The following is a 23,155-nucleotide window of genomic DNA, read 5'->3' as shown; positions in this document are numbered from 1 at the left end:
TATACCCCTAACTATCTTAATAAATTTATCAATTAGGGTTTTGCTCTCTATTATCTCTTTCTATAAAATCTAAAAATACATATTTGATGATTTAAAGAGATTCTAAACATGAATAGACATGTAATCGTCACATAATACCAAAGACGGTTGGAAGAGAAATCAAAGAGTCGTCGTCTTTGAGAAGATGAGCTGAGCGGTGAGAGGACTATCCTAGGAGGACCTCACGGTGAAGGAGTGAGAGGAAGTGTTGAGTTAGGTGTCAGAGGCTATGAGAGGCGACAGGAGCATAATGCTGAAAATCGCGGGAGGCGATGGAATGCAGTGGTTAAAGGTCGGGTTTAATTTTAAAAAATAAACCCCAATCGCTTTTAAATAGCAGTCAAAAGGCGGATTTTGCACGCAATCGCCCGCTATTTACCGTTAGGACGCGCTATTGGCCGCTTTTGCGAACNTGGCTGCTTTTACAAACGGAAAGCGCATATTCCGTAATATGCCATAGCTATTGAGCGATAGCGTAGCGGGAAGGAACCACTAACGCTATTAGTGTCGCTATTGCGGGGCTATTTACCGCTATTTATAACAGTGGATAGGCCTTATTGCATCTTTCGCGAACCATCGTAAACTCTTTTCCAACACAGGCAGACTGTGGAACATAGCAAGTGAAGAAACTTCTTTGTGCTTGTCAGTTTTGTTTCAACATAGAGTTAAATAAATGAATTTTATTTAGCAAAAATACCTATAGAAAACTTCTGATTTTCTAAAATCATCAAAACGCAGTGATATATGGATGCACAAATTATGTTTTCAGACTAAATTAGAGAACAACTATTTTCTTGCATCCTCTTGTTCAAGTGTTATTGTGTCCAACACTAAACTAGGATACTTAAGACCTATCCATGTATATGAAAGTGAAACTCGAATGACTGGATTTAACATTGCACTTATCAAATCCATGAGAAATCTTGGACAGTAACTTGCGCATTAGAGGACTTGTACCGTGACTCACGGGGTGGGTGTTAATGGCTAACTTAAGTTCAAATAACTGACAAACGAACCCCAATAACTCTTTTAGTCTAAGAAATATTATCGAAAATATGAACATCTAATAATTTTGATTAGAATAGGTTCATTCATCCATGAGCACAATGAACATATTTCAACAGATACTCATAAAGCATGAAGCAATAAAAGAATAGTCTGGTTGCTAGAATGGAGATAATGCAACAGCATAATAGAAAGAACGGTTTTACATACTATACCTAAGTTCTCTCGTAATTGTACATTAAGCCCTCAAATTTTCATCTCCCTAATTTCGACCCACAAATATATTAAGTTGTCAAGAATAACACCTCCTGGTTAGATTTAATTGTAGTTAGTCAACTTTTTATTGCCATTTGGAACAATAATATATTTGAGACATATGAAGATTTGAGGGCCCAAAATATGACAATTTAATAATTTGGTAGTGTTATTTAAACTAACTAAACAGATTCAGGGTGTAAGTTTCAAATACTTTACAATTAAGAAAAAATTATAAGTCTACTATTATAAAAAATACCCTAAAAGAAAAGAGAAGATTGGAACCTTTGAGAGCAAGAATCCTGCTGATGGGATTCATAAGAGCTGAATCGGCAGTAATCGGCCTCCGCAGCGGTTGCATCGGCATGCTCATGTCGATTATAACTACACTGTTCTGTGGAGATGTCTCCCTCACACAGATATACTTGTCCGATTCCATTGTTACGTGAGTAAAGGTGATAAATTGCTGGTTAATCCCAATACTAGGAAGCTGAAATCAATTCAAAATACTCATTTCAGAATGCAGAATGCAAGCAAAAACAGATAAGCACCCTAATTAATAAAGCCTAGCAAATCAAAACAATCTTCAACCGCTAATAAATCCTAGATCACAACGGGAACAAATCGGGATCACGATCTCCATAGCTGGATCTAAAGAGATCTGATCCATGTTCGACTAATTGGCCATCAAAAACAGCGAATTCTCAAGATCCGCGCTCTTTAAGCAGACTAAACCCTAATTTCCGCTCAAAATCGAGGAAGCGAGAGGAAGAAGGATTGAGGGCGCTCACCGTCAAGGCCTCCTTCATAGCGATCGGAGCGCTGGCCGCCGCCATGGCGACTAGATCGGAGCTCCAACTAGGGTTTCACGAAGAAATTAGGGTTCCTTTAGATCTGAGTGGAACCCTTTCGAGTCTACCGACCGAAAGAGAGAGAAGAGAGAGGAGAGAAAGCGGATCTGAAGGGAACTCTGGATGTATTTAAGAGAGAAGCAAAGTGGGAATTTTATTATTTCTTTTTTTGCCTTTTTTTGCTGGTTTTTTTTTTTTGTAGGGATTAAAACATCATGACATTTTGTTGGCAAATAATGTGAGGTGAATGAGTGAGCTGGAAATTTATCTGCACCTGACTGAGGATTAATATATTTGTGGGGGAAGATCTGATGGAATTAGTTGATCCGACGGCTGATGTCTGTCGTAGCTAATGTGATCATTATAATGGGACCCTGGTGTTATTTACTTATTTACAAGAGGCCCAATGTGAAATTGAGTATAAATCCTATCAGCAGGAGTTTTTCAAAATATTTGGAGTTAATATTAATATATTCCCGTACGCAAAATGCGTATACGATACAATACACATTTGCACGTAATAAAAAGAATGTTACTAATACTATTTGTACTTTAACGCCCTCAAAGTTTCACTCATTGTTAACTTTGATAGTTGTATTAAGTCACATTTATTAGGGGAATTCACGGTATTCATTGCTCGTGTTAGATTGAATGAGGTATAATATGCAATTTAATATTCTACTGGTGATTTTTTATAAATACATTTGGCAGAACCAAATTCATGATTTCTCTAGTTCTCTCGCTACATACACTTTCGTCTTTACATGATCCTATACTTGATCAAAATAAACCAAAGATTTTCATGAGCAAGGCTTCATGAAAAGAGAGGAACATGTTAAAATTATGATTAAACTCCACGTAAAAAATCAATATTGTAGACAAATTTTTTTTCAAATCCATCCAAATAAAAGGGGTTAATGAAGATCATGAAAGACAATTGATTAATAAAAGACGAGCAAACAATTTTACCAACAATGATTATTCCTCTTGCATTGAGAAATAATTTCAAATACACTCCAAGTTAGGTTCATGTGTCATTCTCTCGTATCAACATGAATTTCTTGGCTAGTAGTTGATTGAAAATAGAGCGATCAATTTAAACAAAAGGAGTCACAAACTGTACTCACAGTGCACATGGTTGAGAATAAAAGTATGTTAGATTAATTCAAAAAGTTAGAGTTATCATATTTTGAAGAGGACGAGGCAACAAGGGTTAGATGTGGTGATGGAAAAGAAGAAATTAGTTATTCCAATTTTGTTTTGATTTGGAATGTAGCGGGTGAGGTTGGATTATGTTCTGAGAAATCAGTTGAGACTGAGAGATGTGGAGGTTGTTTTCTAATTGAAATTTTTTAATTATTATTATTTATTTATTTATTTATTTATTTTTGCTTTTTCAAGGTTGACCCTCACAAAAAAGTTTGAACCCTACCAATTTGTGTTGACATTTATGAGATTTTTTAAAATCATGACAACTAATGGGTAGAACATCAAAAAGTTATACCAAAAAGGCTAGTTTTCGTTACATATTAGATCACAATAAAGGTAAGTTTAACTTCCAATCAATGACCAATAAGTTCTATCCAATTTTGATCTAATATAATAAAATACTTTCCTCTTTTCTCCCTCCTCACTCACCCCGCCAACCTTCAACCCATATTCACCATCTTCCATTCTCCTTCCTCATGGAGCAGCGGTAGAAGAGAAGAGAGGAATATAGATGGAGGATGAAGGAGCATGGGTAGGAGGATGAAGATGTGATAGAGGAAGAGAGGAGAATAGGTGGAGGAGGAAGGAACATGGATGGAGGAGGGCAGAGATATGATGGTGGAGGAGGATGGTAGATGTGGGGAGCATGAAGAGGGAAAAGGGAGCTAGGTGGAGATGGATTGGGAGTAGTTGGAGTCGGATGAAAATTTATTAGGTGTCAAATTTTTTGAATGTAAGTCAATTTAAGCTAGTTACTAATGATAATTTATATTTTGTAGGTCAAGTGAAAGCCATACGGAACTTTTTTACCTCGTCTATCATTGATTTGCATGGAGGGACATGGTATATAGAGAGCCATAGTTCCTCTCATTTGCTTTGAAATTATTGAAATGCACGTGCCGGGTCACGTGCTTAGGTAGTTTGGTTTCGCACAACACGCTCCACAATTTGTAGAAAGAATAGAAAGAAAGGCGTCCAAGGGTAGGCATCAGATCGACTGGCCACTTGTGCATAATCAGTACATTGCTAGATGGAATGAGCGACATTTGAGCATCGTCCAACAAATTTATCCTTCGATGGAGGAAATCGATTATATAAGATGGTATTGGGGAATTCTTAGAAGATGAATAATCGCTCAAACCACACCTCCAGTCGACAAAATCGACATATGTTCCCAACAAGCAAGATATGTACCAAGGGGTGTAGATGAAAAAGAATGGGTAACTAAAATGCGTAAATTTAATTTTTTTTTAATCCACTAGCTTTCTATATCTAAATCTAAATATATAATTATATCTTTTTACGTGATTGCAGATAGACGCTATGGATGAGATAGAGGGGATTGCAAATGAATGCATAGCTACCGCCTGAGGAGATTCAGTACATGCATTGACATTGCAGGGGATAGTGGGGGAGGGTTCATAAAGCTCTTTATTGAACTCATGAGGATCGACATGATGGTCGCGAGCAGATGACACATGAGGAGAGGGTATATGCGCGCCGACGAAGACGAGGTGAATCTTGCTCGCACGACAATGAAGCTGGTCCATCACCGCCCCACACACAACCGGAGAGTGAGCACGTGCAAGCTCAAATCAAAGGAGGATGTCGACGATCGGAGCAGGTACGAAGAGAGAGACAACGAGGGCGGGACGAACTTTTAGGTTTCATGTGATAGTTTATTAGTTTTTTTGTTTAAACTAAATTTGTCGTATGGATAGACTTGATATATTTGGATTTGTTAACTATTTTGTCGTATTGGATATGTATATGACGTAGCTATTATGTTGTGATGTTGTGGATTCATTAGATATGTTTTTATCCAGTGTTTATTTCTTAATATTTATAAGTATATAAATATTATATTGTATAACAATTATATGAAGTGGATGTTATATTTTTATAGCCCAAATAGGTCGCCAAACAATGTATATGAGGCGATATACCCCCGTGCATGTTCTGTGGACGTTTAAGGTGTACCCAATTCTCTGCTTAACACAATAGTCCCGTGCGTTTTGTATGGGGGTTCAGAAAACCCACAGAACTAGTAGTTCTGTGGGTTTTCTGTTCTGTGGGTTCTCTGAGCTCACATGGGCAAATTTTGAAAACAGACCCCTTTGCAAAAATATTCACAAAAAAGACCCGTTTTGAAAATATTCGCAAAAAATAACTTAGTTTCAGACCTGAGGCTGAAACTAGGTCGTTTTTTGTGAAAAAAGTTTCCAAACTTCACGGGAGTTGAACTCTCGTGAAGTTTTTTACATAACAAAACTTCACGAGAGTTTACCTCCCGTGAAGTTTGGGAACTTTTTTTTCCCAAAAACCGACGCAGTTCCAGCCCACTAAAACCGGATCGTTTTTTGAAAATAAAGTAGAAACGGGTCTTTTTTTGGGAATATTTTTGCAAAGGGGTCTGTTTTCAAAATTTGTCTGAGCTCACATTTGTGGCCAATTACTGGCCACTAAACATACGAGACTAGTTCTGTATATTTCAGAAGCTCCCTTTTTTGCTAATTATTTAGCAAAAATGCCTCTTTTGAAAAAAAAACTCCTTCCGGAATTGAACACAAAATCGTCAGAGCATATCCAAAACCTTCTAACATCCCAATCAACCTCCGTGGGTGGATGTGAACTAATTAAACTATTAGATCCGTCATTGAATTCAGTCTTAATTGACTAACCCCATGAATATTTAGCAAAAAAAACTCCGTCGGTTTTGCTAATTATTTAGCAAAAAATGACTCTTAAAAAAAAACTCCTTCCGGAATTAAACTCAAAACTGTGAGAGCCTATCGAAACCTTCTAACCATCCCAATCAACCTCTGTGGGTGGATGTGAACCAATTAAACTCGTAGATCCGTCATTGAATTCAGTCCTAATTAACTAACACCATAAATATTAAAATTTACCCGAAAAATTACCCTTTGAAGAAATTTTTATTTTAAGCCCATTCCAACTTTTATTTTTAAAAACTGACCACTCCCATTTTAATTAAAAAAATCGACTCATTTTGTGGTCACATCAATTTTTTTAATCTCGCCTATAAATAATTGGGATTCCCAACCCCGACTATTTAGCTATTGTTTAATAACACACTAATTTAGTTTATACAATAGCTAAACAGTCGGGGTTGACAACCCCGACTATTTAGAGGCGAGATTAAAAAAATTTTCGTGGCCACGATTCTGACGTGGCCACGAAATGGGTCGATTTTTATAATTACAATGGGAGCGGATCGAATTTTAAAAATAAAAGTTGAAATGGGTTTAAAATGAAAATTTCTTCATTACCCTTTCTAATTGACCCTTAACGAGAATCGGGTCGGATTTGGATCCACTTATCGGGTTAGGGAGCGCACGGCATCCCGCTTCTAGCAAATGCATCTCCTTCACTCTTCTTTGTAACCCTCTTCATAGTTCAAAGCTCTCTCCAGCGAGAAAAAGGGCAAAAAGGGGGAAAAAATGGCCCTTTGGAATCAAATCCGACGCTCTGGACTCCAACGACTCGTTCAAACCCATCAAAACCCTAGCTTTATCTCCGCCCCTGTGAGATCCTTCGCGGTTCCTGCTCATGTACTGTCAATTCTCATTATCAAGATTATTTCTTTATTCTGATTTAGGTATGATTACCTCGTTTTGTTTTCCTGTGCATTTGAATTTGATTGATATTTCAGGTGAAGGCTAAGCAAATCGAAGAACCGAGCGGACCGAGGCTCAATGGGGATATTACTGCTCAATACGTTCGACTAGTCACTGAGCAAGGTGCGAGCTTTTTCAATTGATTGTATACTTACCATTAATTTCCGTGTTTTCAGTTAATTGGCAACTTATAGATATCCTAATTTTGGGATCACCCAAATTTATAAATCATCTAGTTTGTTTGGTTTATAAGACATAATTGAGGTTGAAAAGATGTAATTGGAAGGAGAAAGGCAAAATTTTCATCGAGTGTTTGCATCTGTAATATGCAACAGCTTGATTGAGATTCATAAGAAAATTGAAGAAAGAGATATCTTTTTTTATTTTTGGGAGAAGGCCCGAGCTGGTTTATTTACGAAAATGAGAATACAAAAGGATGGAGAGGATAGAAATAAAGTAGAAATTTGCATGGAGCCATCTGCTTCTATTTAACAACAAATGGGCAAGCGACATCTCCACTAAATGGGATCCTTCTAATATCTTAATCAGTACAACCATTTGAGTTGGTAACATGCTCATTGCCATCTTTTAAAACAAGCAAACAAGTTGCAAGGACCTCACAGTCCTATTTGTTTCTTCTATTGAAATCATTGCGCAGGAAGAGAAGTACCTATAGTGGAAGTGTTATAGCTAAAACCATGATACGGGTGTATCTTCTCTTCGGAAAAAGCGATCCTCATGGGAGCTTGATGATATGTGATTCTCATGATATCTTGAGAATAGTGGTGTGAAGCGACACGGCGGAGCACAGGATGGAGCGTGGAGCGAGGCGAAGAATCAAAGAATCGAAGCCTCAGTTTTCAGCCTTATGAGTCGACTCATGTGTATGTTTGAGTCGACTCAAGAAATCAAGCCCTGTTAGCAAAACGTCTCTGACCAGTCGACTCATCAGTTATGAGTCGACTCATATGAGGTCATGAGTCGACTCATAACTGTTCATGAGTCGACTCATCGGAGCTTTCCAGATTCGTTAAGGATTCTGTTTACGTGTTTTCCTGTTTGGATTTGGTCTGGTTATTTACCAGATTGCCACCACGTTGTAAACCCTATAAATAGGGACTGTTTAGGGTTCTAAACAGAGGGGGTGAGAGGCCAAGATGTAGATCTAAAGGGTTTTAGGTCTAAGTGAGATCCTAATCAAAAGGATTAGGGTTTAGATTGTGAGGATCTATCAGATCTTAGATCAGAGAGAAATTCTAATCATTGTATTAGGGTTTAGAGAGGATTGAGAGGTTGTTCTCGATTCTAGTGAGATTGTGAGGGAGAGATTTGTAATAATTGATTCTTCATAATCTAGAGAAGGTATTTTTCTTCGTCATACTGAATTGTTCTTGTGTTTTAGTTGTCTTCTTCTCAACCCACCTTTTGGTTGTTTTAGTTGTCTTCTTCTCAACCCACCTTTTGGTAATTCCGCGACCAAAGGGTGCTCGCACGACGACTCGTATCAAACCAAGAAGGATCTCAGGATTGTAATTCTCATGGAAATGAAATGGTCTCAAGCATTCTGTCACCTGAATGCTTAGTAGGCAACAATTTGAGCTCCCTAGGCATTTAGGCAGTCAGTCAATTTTCTTCTGAATATTTTATACTAACCGGTTGATAATTAAAATGAATATTGTACAGTTCTTGTGTTGGCAGTGCTTAGTAGCACTTGGATTGAGCTTAGAAATTTCATGGCTATTCTCTCGATTCTCACCTATTGCAGATCACTTGAGCATCCTGTTAAGTATGCAAATCCTCTTCTTTTAATTGTACTAAGAGAGTATAAAGGTATCGTGCAGTTTTATTTATTTATTTATGGAGTATCTATAAAATTACAATAGATTTACATACTCTGAGTCCTACTCGGACATCATTTTTGAATACCGTAAGTTATATGTCAACGAAAGAGGGGATAAAAAAGCGAGAGAAGAAAGGTGAAGCCTTTTCTGTTGGATTTCCTTGCCATGATTAATTGCCAGTGGGACCACTGTCATAGGGATAGTAATTCCTTTTTGTTTCTCTTTTACCTCCTTATTTATCTTTCCATTCCCTATCTTCTTTAAAAAATTTCCCTTTCTTTTCTCCTTGTTCTTCTCTTAAGCTCGCATGCTTCTTTCTTTCGATCTTCATCTTTCTCTCACTCGTATTATTCTTTAGCTTCTTTCCATCTCTGCTCTTTTTTTTCTTCAGATTCTTCCTGTTCACCTACATTGGTCAATAGATCCTTTGCTTGCTAGTAGGTCCAACTTTAGGCAGAGTCTAGCAATGTCAAATTTGGATAGTTAACCGTTTTATGTATTTGTGTATTATCATTTCATACACTTACTTAAATTTTGTATTTTCGTAAAAAATGCTTATTCATTATGAAATTTATAGGGCATCTATTTTCAAGAAATTCATTGTCTCATTATCTGTGTAATTTTTACATGATATTCAAAGCTATACAGGTTAAATACTCTACTAGTATTGTAATAAGTTGTTCATTTCAACTTAGTAAAAAATTACATTAAAAAGGTTGAAGTGTCCGACCCTGTGTATGCAGCTTAGTTACTTTAGGTACCACTTGGATGTTAGAATTTCTCAGTACCTAGGACCTCCTAGCTGACTTGAAATTGTTGTTTCTATACCATCAACTTGTGGACCTGTTAAGTATTTCAAGTTTCTGATCATTACGCAACTATAATGAATTTTGTCCACTGGTATATCTAACAAGTTGATTTATATTGTAATCATAAACAACTGTGCTAAACAAACTATTTCATCTAATACAAAGACGAGGCTGATAAATAACAGATGTATAGTTTTCTCACCAAGTTCTTTCTTTTGATTTATTTTTTTCTCAGTGAGGCTTCTTGTATACTGACGTTTGGTAAAGACCAACAAATGAATGCTCATCTGAAAAGTGTATTGTTCTCCAAACATATGAAAGGTTTCTTGATTGAGGCGATTGACATTTCTTAATTGATTTTTTCCTCATTTTAAAATTTAAAATCGACACTGGGAATTGGGGTTAGAAGCTTTTACAGGGTGCTTAGTCTTGTTCGTGGTTCAAATTCGATTGGCACAGTCTACAACCTAATCTCCAAAAAAACGTCTAATTTGTGGATTACATGAGCTGCTTTTAGTTATGATCTTATTTTTATTACATGCTTCTTTTCTCGGTTATTGTTAATTACTCATTTAAAAACTCTTTGCAGGACATGGTGTTGTGTCAAGGCGGGAGGCACTTGATCGTGCAAAACAGCTGAACCTTGATTTAGTTGAGGTAAAACTTTACCATTATTTTGTACAATTATCCAATAGAACTTGCAAGAACTAGTAAATTTTCAAAATTTAGTCAGGAGCATTATTGCATTCCTTGTGACAAATAGTGATATGCAAGTTTAATAGATGAATTTTCTCCTTAATATGGTAGAGGTGGACTTTGTCCACTATAGTATTCTGAACAAAAACGGTGCATATAAAAGACTTTGTAAGAACCAGATATTCTCTAAATTTACTGAAGAGCAGTTGTAGTCCTTGTGACAGCATGGTGACATGCAAGTTTAAACTTTCTTTCTTCCTGGGGGAGAAGTTGAGATTTATCTACCTTATTTTCTAAATATTAACACTGATGCTGCTTTATTGGAGCTAAATAAGAACAGTAAAATAATTTGTATGATCCATTAGATTCTCTAAATTTACTGAAGAGCAGCTACGGCAATCCATGTGACGAGATGGTGACAATGACATGCAAGTTTATAAATGAAATTTCCCCTTACCACGGGAGAAGTTGGGGTTTGTCCACTTATTTTCTAAACAATAACGCTGATGTGCTACCTTTTTGGAGCTAAATGAGAACAGTGCATTTAAAGAATTATTAAGCATCAGTAGATTCTCTACATTTACTGGAGAGCAGTTATGGCAATCCTTCTGATGGAACACTGGCTTGCAAGTTTATTAAATGAACTTTCGTCCTTCGTAAGAAGTTGGGATTTATCCACCATATTTTTCCTAACCAGAACAATGATACGCTTCTTCTTTGAAGCCAATTTTTTATACGTGGTTATTTAGGATTAAAAATCTAGTCATTTAGTTGGACTTATATGCTAATTGAGTTTATTGAATGAATTGAATGATGAACCATCAAAGTATAGGCATAATAATGTTCGATTCCAAATGATAATCTCCACACACACGAGTATGGACCTTTAAAGTATAAGAATGTTCTGCTATTTCTTGAGGGACACTGTTCATGTTTGCTTTAAAAAAATAATGTCAATGATTAAAAATTATTTCGTGTAGTCATATTTATAAATTGTATTTTATATTGGTCCCTAATAAACTTCATATTTTGACATTAATCTCTCACATGGCCAGTACTTCAATACTAGTCTCCAGTAATGTGAGGCTCCACAAAAATAAATAAATAAATAATAAAAAATAACAAAATAGAAACAAATAAAAACACACATGCGCTCACACACACTACACAGTAGACACTACACAATATATTTCTGTGGCCCTGCTGTCTTTTCTTTTTTGAAATCTCAATGAATGAAATATTAGATGGGAGTAAATCAGATAATATAAGTTACTCGTTACCATTGATTTGTATGTCCAACTGTTCTGGCGCCACATGTATCCTCATCAATGTTCATCACTTGTAAAAGTGTACTTTGTTCTTCAAAATAATCTATGTGGATCAACTATGTTATATTCTCTTATGCAAATAATAATCCAGTTAGTCCAGTGTATATGATTATGAATGTTAATATTTGGAAAAGCGTGCATATATAGCTGCATTCTAATGTCTGTATTTTAAAGAATTGTTCACGTGTTCTGTCAGTCTCAAAGTTCCAACGCTATTTTCATTGCAATTCATAGGGAAACCTCCACTATATGTCAGGACGACAGGATATACATGCCTTTCTTAGCCTTTACTTGATTAATCACTTGTGATTTGGCTGTGATCTCATATTTAAATTGGGTATCAGTCATTGGCATTTTATAATTGGATGGATATCTTACTCTTTACTGTGTCACGGTGCAATATCTGTTTTTTTACTTCGGACCTACTGGTACAATGAACTATTTTGCTCACTCGGGATTCCCAGTTTTCTTGTAGTATGACCTGTAAATTGCTAAGCAACAGTTCTGTTTTAATACAGTAGCGGTAACTTTGCTTCTACCGTGCTTGTTCCTCTGGTGCTGTCACACCTAACAATTTTAATTTCAAGCTCTTGCTCAATGTGTCACAGGTTCAACGGACAGCCGATCCACCAGTTTGCAAGCTCATGGATTTTCACAAGGAGAAGTTCAAACAAGAAGTGAAGGAAAAGGAAAAAGTAAAAACCAAGGTATGCTTGTAACCATCCGTGAGTTCATTTTTCGTGGGAAGTAGATAATGATACCCACTTATCAATTGGCAGCAGCCTTGGTTTCTTCAGTTGCATGTTACTTTTAGAACTCACCAGTTGGTAACTAACTAGCTATTGGCGAAGACATCTGAGCAGGGACGGACCCAATTTTTTTTCCTTATGAGGGCATGTATACAATTATACATATATATTAATAATTTATATAGTATACATTTTGCCAATAGAAACACTGATTTGTACAATTATTGCAAAAGATCACAATAATATTGTTCATTATCATTTTCTTCTCAATACATGATTATTTTCATTTTCAACACAAAAACTAACAAAACACTAAAAAATTTGAACAGTAGTCTTTCATAACTACTTTCTATGTAGTCTTTGTCTTTTGTAGGATTGGGGGGCCCAATTAAAGTTGTATAGGAACGCCTAGATAAATTTATGCATCCCTTAATAACAAATTTAGAATTTTATGGGGGCAAGTGCTCCAAATTTCTCCATATAGATCCGTTCTTGCATCCGAGTTTAGTTGATGTTTAAATATGAATGTTGGGCAGCATGCATGCTGGTTTGGAAGATTACGTTGGTCTAATGAGTTGTGATAGAATTCTTTTTTCGCATTCAGTGATTTCTATTAGCTTTAAGATTGCACCGTAGTTTGATCTAACTGAGTAAGAAAAGATTGTTTATTACTAGAGGTGTTAACACTGATATAGAAAGAACTTAACTACTAAGTAAATAACATGGATAGGCAGTAGGCTCATTTGGAAAATATTAATTATTTATCTCTTTCCATAAGTAATACATCTAAAAACCATTGTTTAGAGAATGTAAAAGATGAATCTCTTTTTATTAAGTAAAGTTGCTAATGTTTTAGGTTTTCAAATAGGAATTGAGTTCTACTCATCAAACCAACCAATTTGCTTTCTCTGTATTAGATTTGACTTCGGCCACTAAATGAATTTTATTCCTGAAATGCTAGCCTATACTTTGGGTAAGGTGTCCTGTTGTGGTAATTCTAACCTAAATAAATTCCCATTTGTTGTGGTCATGTTGTTATCATGCTTATGCTACCTATCTAATTAGTATGAATATGCATTCTTTTGGTTATGAAATATAGATTATATTTCTCTTCTCTTGCTTCGCCAATCAATTTACCCTTCTTGTGCTCGACATTCTATTCTTTCAATTGCCTTTTCCAAGGTAGGATAAGGAAGAAGGGTTGTGTTAGGAAGTCAATAACCAAAATCTTGTCAGAGCTTTATGGAACAAATGCTTACTCAGTTACTTGTTATGTTGTTCCCTCTGCAACAAAAATGTGTTAAATAAGCAAGAGATATTTTCTGTATGCCAGAGGAATGCTCTCAGCAGACTTGAATGAAGAAGACAGATTCATGTAGTTGATCGTAACATATAGTGTTTTTTTTTGGCTGCTTAGCTGGTTATGCATTTTATTTTGGAAGTAGGGTGATTTTATTTGACAGAACTGCAATTTTCGATTTGAATGGCAATATGGTGTAATGAATAATCATATAATCATGATTTTATTGTGGTCGAAACCATGTATGTATTGCCCATTCTGTAGATGGTTTTATGGAAATGTGTTTTCTGTTATTACCTGAGAAAAGTATCAAGTAATTGCTGGAAGTTGGCAGTGACATGTATGGTTACCTTGAGTTTGACCCTAATTGGTTGAATTGTGCCTGTGCATGTTTGTTTGCAATTTGCATGTGATCATGTGCCATATGGTGTATGTACATTGATGCATATACCAATGGCGGCATGTCTGCGTGAGAGAATGGGAGGCAAATGGCAATTGGATGGAAATCGAATTTGACTTGCATGAGTTCTAGTGCATTGACACAGTTTGCTGATTATACTGCATAGGCAAATCATATATTAAGTATTGCAGGAGAAAGAGAACGTGAACAGCAGGAGTGGGAATGGAGAAGGAAAAAAAATCAGTGTACATTATAATTTGTAAATTAGAAAGTTCTTATTTTTATATTATCTTTAAAACTTTACAATTTAGATGTTCAAGCATATTTCTAGAAACAATTGAAAATCATGATGTATTATTTGCCTGTATGTATGTATATGCCTTTAGTGCAATCGGTGTGTAACTGTTATCTGTTATGCAGTCCACACCTCAACTGAAAAATGGGGAGAATAAAGAAGTTCGCTTTACAGCAAAAACTGTAAGTTTTTCTTAGACCTTAATTTCCAAAGTATGTGATTAGGCCTTATAATATCTCCTCTCCATGATGAACATTTTGGTAGTGAACTAAATATGCAAACTTTCTTCTGTTCTTATGTAATACAAAATGTGGTTCCAAGGTATGTTGCTTGATGGTTGGAATGTACCTCTGAGGGTCCTAGTGTTATAAAATTCTAAATTATATTTTAAACACTAAGTGGCTTTAAGAATTCAAGGTTGATTCAGTTATCTTTTGAGGAATCTCTTTTTTTTTCTGACCCCATATATTTTGATACCTAACCTACTAATGAACTTAACCTTTTTTGGAACTTCCCTGGTAAAAAAAATGCAGTCTAAGTAAATCATAATCCTTTTAGTTACCAGCAATTTGATGAATACTTTTTGATCTGCTTATGTTATAAGAAAATTTTATCATGTGTTTGTCATAAGAAATCATGATCTGCTTGTTTGGTTAATTCTTTGTTGGATGTGTTTCTTTCTCAATTTATTGATATTAAGAAGATAATCCCTAATATCTTTGTGAATTTCTTCTAAATGCTGTGATCTTTCTATCTGAAGAGAAGGTTGTAAATGGCTTTGTTGAATTGTATACCACACCATCTTATACCTAACAAGTTGGGTCAGTTCATGCAATTCTGAAACTTCAATCTTTTGATTGTCAGACCATACAGTTCCATGCTTGACATTCTTTATTGTATAAGATAACAGTAGAAATATATCACTTGTTGACATTTTTCAACATTTTTTTCAAATATATAAATTTAGAACTTGTGACCATAATAAATGTCAATGCTTGTACTACATTTCTTCTTATGTCATGATCTTAAATATGATAAGAAACTTAATTGGTTTTTAGACGGAACTTAGTTTAATTCTGTATCCTATTTCCTCACATCTACCCAATGTTAATCATTTTATGCAATCCTGAAAATTAAATATTTGATATTTGACCCAATTTGTTTCAAAATTAAATATTCTATGACATCTGTTAGCCAAGTTGCATGGGTATGGGTGCAGGGCTCGCCGGCTTGGGTACAGGTATGAGACATGACAAATTTGTAAAAGGTAGGGTATGAGGACATGGCTATAAATATGTATGTTATATACATTTATATGTATTAAAATTAATAATTTACGTAAGATTAATTTTGTTTTTTCATTTATATAAGATCAATATATTAGAAATAGATGTGAAATGTACAAATGCATCCAAGAAGTGTATGAGGAGAGTTTTAAATTAAAACATGTAGTATATAATTGAGTATGTGCTTGAGGAAACGTATGCATATATTCAAGAAGTGTCAAGAAGTTTGGGTACGGGTATGTGTACGTGTCTGCTACGGGTACGGCTTCCAAATAGAAGTACCCAGGTAACATAACCTGTTTTGTGTAAATCATTAACATTTTATCTTTAATTGGCTTGACAATTTGCAAACATCCTAATCAAACTCGAGTATGGTTCATGGACTAATATGTAGATAGTTAGTACTTATAAGTCTTCATTTTACAGGTTCTCTTTATGTCCAAATACAATACCTGATGTTGGGACAAGTATCATTTAGAGTGGATATATACAGCTTTTCTATTTATTGGTTTGAACTGCAAAAAACTTTCTCAATATTGTGAAAGGATCAATAAACATTCTCGATGGTGAAATGTCTTTCACTGTACTTTACCTAAATGAGAAACAGATCATTTGCTAAATCTATAAAGGACATCCTAGTAACCTTTATTTTTAACTCCATTTGTGAGTTTATCACAATTTTTATTTTTCAAGCAGATTTGAGCTTGGAAACAATTACTTTGCATCTTAAGCTGTATAATGAATGACCTTAGCACCCTCTTGCAGTAATTTACTACACAAATGTTTTCTCAACAAATTTGTGGGGAGATGAAAACATTATTGATTTTCTTATTCTATTATTGTGTATACAAGGGCATGTTACCGTGCTTCATGTTAGATTTTGGAGCATGAAAAGGTGGATTTCTGAAATAGGCAGTTTTATTTAATATTTTGTAACTTGCTTGACTTGGAAGAGTGTAAGGTGAACACGTCTTTCCAAAACAAAGTTCCTTTTTTGGGGCGGGGAAGTACATTAAAACAATGTTGTTATTTGTCAGTGATCATGATCCATATTTGGCAATATGCTTCTGTCATAGCCTTTTAAATCTTTGATGTGCTTTGATAAGAGCTTTTTGTATAATGAGTGTAAATTTTTTATAATTAATTTGATAGCATCTGCTGTTTCCTTTTTTCTCTGTTACTGTGTTTAGAACTTTTTTTATTGATAGCTCTAATAAATATTTTTTTTATAATCGATTTTGCTATTATGTAACAGTAGTTTGTGTCTCAATCCACTTAAGGATCCTCTTGTGGCTTTCTTACAAGTAGAATCCTTAAAGACTTGACATGCTTTCTCCAGGAATTGAAGGACCTGAAAATAAAAGCCAACACAATTACTAGACTGATGGAGCGTGGTTACAGAGTGAAGGTATGGCCCGATTGTTTTCCTTTTCTGTATCTATATACATTTTTTCTTCATCTTTATCATAATGTTAGCATGGACACTGCTGGGATCTCTGAACTTAATTTGTTGAAGAGTAGCATGTTCTTAAGTCACACTCTTTTCCTTATTGCTTGTAACTTAAGGTTTGACAGGATAATATATTTTTTGTTGGAAATTTTCTACGTTCAAATTTTGTTCATATTGATTAAACATGTATCAGGACATTCAGGCATGTTAGAAGTGCTTTGCGGAGCAAAAATGTCCTGCTTTACTTGTGGGACACACCTGAAAGTATCATACCCATGCAGATGCATTTGACAATGCATGTGCAAGGAAACATGCAGCCAGTTAATCTTAGGATATTTATTCACAAAATTAAATAATAGAAGAAACTTGGAGAAAATGTAATAGAAAGCAGAAGCGTAGAGGGGGAAAAATGAAAGAAAGGAAGCAGATCAATGAAATAACACACATTTTCAAAGGTGAAGAAAAAGAAGAAAACAACAAGACAAGTATGATTTTTATTTAGCATATAACTGCAAATCTTCTTATAAATAATATAAGTGATTGATAAGTTGCTGCCTTGAACATATTGTTAAAAGCTTTTCACTACATAATACGAGGTGAACCTTCATTAAAAGGAGTCACATCATTACCTTCTTACTTTTCTGCATGGTAATGATTAGTCACCTTTCATACTAAGTAGGTTTACTGTTATTGTTCTTCAAAATCTTGATTTATTATGAACAATTCACAGAGGGCATAATATGTCATTAAGTAACGATTAATATTTGATAAATTACTTTGTTTATAGCTACATACACAAAGAATATAAACATATTATATCATTGCATCAAACTTCTGATAACTTTCACTGCCCGACTCTGGTATTCATGCTTCATGTGACACCGTGCCTGTATCATGCAACTCATAGCTTGTAAATATTTTGATTTTCAAAGGCAAACCCTAGGAATATCCGATAATTCAAAGGAATTATGGATGACTGTATATTTCACAGCTATCTTCCCACGTGTATTTCTGAGAAAAAATAGTAGAGATTTATGCTATTTCTTTGAAAAAAGTAGAATGTTCACTTGGGTATTAATCTTTAACTATTTCTATAAAAGATATTAGGATTGGATATTGATTGAACATAAATTGATTTGATTACATTACTTAAGATTTGAATGAAAGTAATTTAGACAGATTTCAACCTATGGTTAGATTTCCATAGGAACTGTAGATGCACTCAAAGATTCAAAAAGCTCTTGATACTAAATGTATCCTGCGGGAGGATGAAAAGGGGGCCGATGAAACATTTGCTTTAAGAGTAAACGTAGGATATTATAATTTGATGGGTGACCTAGAGGCTCTGACAATGCACACTTCTTTTATATATAATGCTAAGTGAAGTGTAGATCAAATGAACGGTTTGCTTCATCGTCGTCATATAATTTAGTAGGTGGAAACAAACTTCTAATCTCTTGGTAACTAAAGTGACACCCTACATAAGTTAATATTGATGTACTGTTGTCATAATAAAGCTATTAATGACTTGTGAAGCAGCATTGGAAATTTTGAGCTTGACTGATGTTATTCCAACTTGATGTGTTTGTCTGCTAGTGTTCAATATTTTTCAAATTTATTTTTGAAGTAACACCTTTGTGAGGAAAAATAAGAAATTTATTATTTCTAACTAAGCAATAAATTAAATATAAACTGAGCACTGAGCAGTTATGGGTATTAGTTCATACTTTCTGAGTTGGATACATATTTCAGAGTATCCATTCTGATTAAATTCCTGGTAATACATTGGTTTTGAGGCTGCCTGACTTTTGGAGGTCGTCTGTTTCTGGTTCTGTTACTTTGTTCACTATAGCATTGATGTACTAGGGATTAAACTGTTGGATTCATAATCACGTATATACATATGCACTGCATATTGTACAAAAGGAGGTTAAAGGCTTGGAGACAGGGTTTTGTATTGTCCCCCGTGAGATAGCGCTGCTGTTTTTATTAAGCTTTACGCCTTTTCACATAAAATCGTTTCCCATTAGTTGTTTGATGCTTCTCATGCTCTTCTGTATCACAGTTTTCTGAAAACAGATTATTATGTTTTCTTTTGAGTTTACTGTCATCTGGAAACACATATTTATGTATTTACATATGCATCTATATATCATATATGTATGTGTGGGTATAAGAAAATTTCCTAATTGCTATATTTTATTGATCGTAGCTTTTGCATCATTTTTGTTGTTACTCACGTCATCAATTTTTTGAGTTTCCGGCAATAACTTCTTACTATGTTATCGTAAGCAGTTTCATATATATGCTGACATGGTTTAAAGTATTTCATATTTTACTTTGTGGACAGTGCACAGTTTTGCCCTCGGGTAAAGAAGAAGAAGATTTGAGAGGGCTGTTAGCGCGCATTTTAGAGTTGGTAAGTAAAACCTCTCTTTGTTCCTGAAAGTGTTATCTTTCATAACAACATTAAATTAATGGTTTCCTTGTATATATACCCCTTAAGTCATGCGTATTGGCAAAGCTACTCCCCAAAACTCGGTACTAGCAAGCAAATTATCAACTTTGGGGAAAACAAACCCCCTAAACCAACAAAATCATCAGCTTTGCTAGGTTAATCAGCACCTGCAATGTAAAAATATCAAGAAAATAGTCAAAATTTTAATCGCCATATTCAACAAAGTTGATGATTTGTTGATTTTTTCGCCTCTTTCCCCCCCCCAAAGTTGATATTTTGGGGGTAGTTTTGCAAATTTGCATGTTTTAAGGGGGCATATATATACAAAAAACCCCTAATTTTAATTGCTCTTGATGCGCTGGTCAATTCATTCTGTATTGTAACAGGTAGAAGATGTTGCTGTTGTGGAAAGTGGACCACACATAGTAGACACAAAGCAAGCATATATAATAGTGAGGCATACCATGTTTTCGACAAAAAAATCTGTGAAGAAAGCTGTCAAAGCTTTGGATGCTGTGAATAGTGTTCAGAGTGTAAAGAACAACATCCAAGAGAAGTCTCTTCAGTCTGATACTGAAATTGAGGTTCTTTCTGATCAAAATGCCAATGATCAGGAAGAAGTTATTGTCTTTGATGCTAAAAGGAACCCGAGAGAGGATCAAAATAGCTCTAAACCATTACCACAGATAAATTTGAAGACTCCCATTGCTCCTCCTATTGCATCAAAACCAGAGCCTTCTGTTGTTCAAGTAAACCGATATGCCAAACAAAGCGACCCCAATAGGTTCCCTCAGAATAGAGAGAGAATGCCACACCAAGCTACAAGAAACGAAACTGATCCGCAGCGAAGGCAATTTCACCCCAACAATCCTCATGGAAGATTCAATTCCGCAAAACCCGCTGAATTTGTTGATCGAAATAAACTTGGAACTCCAGTTATGAGTAAGCCCAGTAATCCGAGTTCATCACCACCGAGCCATGGAAAATTTAGTTCTTCTCAAAACCCTAGTCAACCGAGACCAGGCTATGGAATTTTCAGCTCAACAACAAAGCCTGCTGGCTCTAGTGATCATAGAACAGAAAACACAAATGTGCCCAACACCGAAAATACTAGTAATTCAACTAAGAACTATGGGGTTTTCAGTGCCAATAAACCTGTTGGTTCCGGTGATCCAAAGAGCTCTAGTACAACAAAACCGATCTTCAGTAATAAATCGAAAGCTGGCTCAGCTGGTGCTTAAAAGTCTTTTGGGATAGAAAATGAAGGTATTGTGAAAGTATGGGTTTTGATAGTTGTAGACAAAGGCTATGGGGAGTATTTAAAGAGCCACTTCCCCTAAGATCCGTTACAGCTTTTTTTTTTGTACTGAGATGGAACTGCAAATAGCGTGACTGCTGGAATTTTCTGTTAATTATTCTCATGGAATAATGTCTTTTTTGGGGCATAATACACCGATAATTTGTAATGCTAATTATTTTTTTGTTCCCATTTTTTGTTGACGATCGATCTATCTTTGATATCAGCACACTTTCTAGTTTGAATCTGGAACATTGATTTTATTAGCAGTTACGTTTTGTGAAGTAAGTTGCAAAATGTAGATCTCGTCAATTGTACAAAAAAAAATAAAAGAAAATAAATAAATAAATAAAATAAAATAAAATGAAACCATAAGGATGAAGAAGTAAGTTGCAAAATGCTAATTATTCTTTTCTTTTTCCTCCCATCCTTCCTCCTCCTCTCTTCTCTGTTCCATCTTCATCCTTCTCCTCCATCCCACCTCTCACCTCCCACCTTCTCCTTCCTCTCTCCTCCGCTGATCCTCATCTCTTCTCCTCTCTCCTTTATCAAACTTCATTCTCCTGCCTCCTCTCTCCTCTATCTTAATTGTCCTCATCGCTTCTCCTCCACCTCGAGTATTTCCTCCTTCGCTCCTCCTCTCTCCTCCATTCCATTTGTGGTTTCCCCCCTCCTTCCTCTTTTGATCGGTTTTCATCGTCTTCTCTCCTCCTACTTCTTTATCTCCATCTTCTCCTTTCAAATCCGCCGCCTCATCTCTTGAAGGTCACATCTTTTTAGCTAAAATGGTCGTCTCCTAAAGTCCTATTGAAATTGACACTTAATAGTTAGAGTTAACACCTATGCTTTGAAGTTAGCTTCTAACAATTAATTTTAGACCTTACATGTTGACCTTAAACCTCACATGTTAACTTTAATTGTTAAATGTTAACTTTAGACCTTATATGTTATATCTAGGCTTCACATGTTAATTTTACTTGTCAGATATTATCTTTAAAACTTAGATGTTTACTTTAATGTTAAGTGTTAACTTCGGCATAACTTTAAAAAATGACCATTCTAGCACAAAAATAAAGAATTTTGAAAGATATTGTGACGGTTGTGAAAGAAGAAGAAGGAGATGGGAGGAAGGGAGAGACAGGTGAAAGTAGAACGAAAGAACATGGAGAAGAAAAATGTGGAGATCGGATGGAGGAGAGAGGAGGAGGGGAGAGAGTGAGCGGAGGAGGAATAAGATGGGCAAAGGAGGAGGGTTGAGGATAGAGTTGAGATGGAGAGAGCAAGGAGGAGAATGAAGTTGGTTGGAAGAGAGATGAGAATGGAGGAGGATGTGCAAAGGAGAGAGAGGAGAGTAGGGGATGGGAGGACGAAAGTGGAATGGAAAGAATGGAGGAGGTTGGAGGTGGGCCAGAGAAGAGAGGAGGGAGGAGATGAGTAGAAAAGGAGGGAAAAAGAGAGAGAATACAAGAGGAGGAAGGAGAGAAAGTACATTTTAGAGATATTGCACTCTCTTTAAAAGTATGAGTTAGAAAAAATCTTTTTATAGTTAATATTCTCTTTAACTTTTTTTGAATATTATATTGTTATCCTAATCTATTCTAATTATTCTGTCTTCTTTGAATTGGTAATTAAATGATTTATCCTGTTTATAATGAGACTTAATATGTTATTGGATAAAGGAGATACATTTGATATAATTTAAATCATTTACTTATTTTAGTTCACAGGGAAATCAAACAAAATATATGCTAGTCAGCACCTAGTTTTTTTTGGACTTTGTAAAAAATATCCTCCAAGTTTTTTAAATTGTAAAAACACCCATACAAATTTAAAATTTTATTAAAACATTTTAAAAATTATAAATTTTACTTATTTTAATTTAGTGAGAAATCTGAAAAACATATGCTAACTAAAAACTAAAATTTTTTTGACTTTGAAGAAAATATCTTGTAAGTTTTGAAAATTATAAAAAACACCACTAAAAGTTCAAAATTTGTAAAAAACGCCTTAAAAATTTCAAACTTATAAATACACTAAAAATCTACAAATAACACAAACAACCTGTTAAAATTTATAAAATTTGCAATAAACACTAAACTTTTAACAAATTATAAAATAAAACCCTCAAAATTATAAGATTTATAAAAATCTTGATAATTTGTAACCTAACATTACATTGAAAATATAGGAATTATAAATATCCTCTACATAATTTATAATTTATAGAAAAAACCCTTAAAGTTTCAAAA

At 35.0% G+C, this 23,155-nt stretch overlaps 2 protein-coding genes across 2 annotated transcripts in view; one reads left to right on the top strand and one right to left on the bottom strand.

Moving 5' to 3' along the window:
• LOC109842662 (clathrin heavy chain 1) overlaps window positions 1-2,329 on the bottom strand; it is a 21,063-nt gene extending 18,734 nt beyond the window's left edge. Inside the window, exons 1-2 of the mRNA XM_020411510.1 lie at window positions 2,091-2,329; window positions 1,585-1,789 (exon numbers count right to left, since the gene is read on the bottom strand). Of these exons, the coding sequence (XP_020267099.1) occupies window positions 1,585-1,789; window positions 2,091-2,135 (250 nt within the window). The 5' untranslated portion in view covers window positions 2,136-2,329. The remainder of the gene's footprint in view (window positions 1-1,584; window positions 1,790-2,090) is intronic.
• LOC109842746 lies at window positions 6,739-21,117 on the top strand. Its single transcript, XM_020411622.1, has 8 exons — window positions 6,739-6,931; window positions 7,033-7,120; window positions 10,237-10,304; window positions 12,280-12,378; window positions 14,541-14,597; window positions 17,041-17,109; window positions 19,502-19,570; window positions 19,996-21,117. Exons 1-8 carry the CDS (start codon window positions 6,821-6,823, stop codon window positions 20,848-20,850), a joined length of 1,416 nt encoding a protein of 471 aa, XP_020267211.1. The 5' UTR covers window positions 6,739-6,820; the 3' UTR covers window positions 20,851-21,117.

The sequence above is a fragment of the Asparagus officinalis genome, chromosome 5, assembly GCF_001876935.1.
Source record: "Asparagus officinalis chromosome 5, Aspof.V1, whole genome shotgun sequence".
Taxonomy (NCBI): Eukaryota; Viridiplantae; Streptophyta; class Magnoliopsida; order Asparagales; family Asparagaceae; genus Asparagus; species Asparagus officinalis.
Note: the sequence above shows the minus strand (reverse complement) of the source record. Positions and strands in the feature narration are given on the sequence as shown.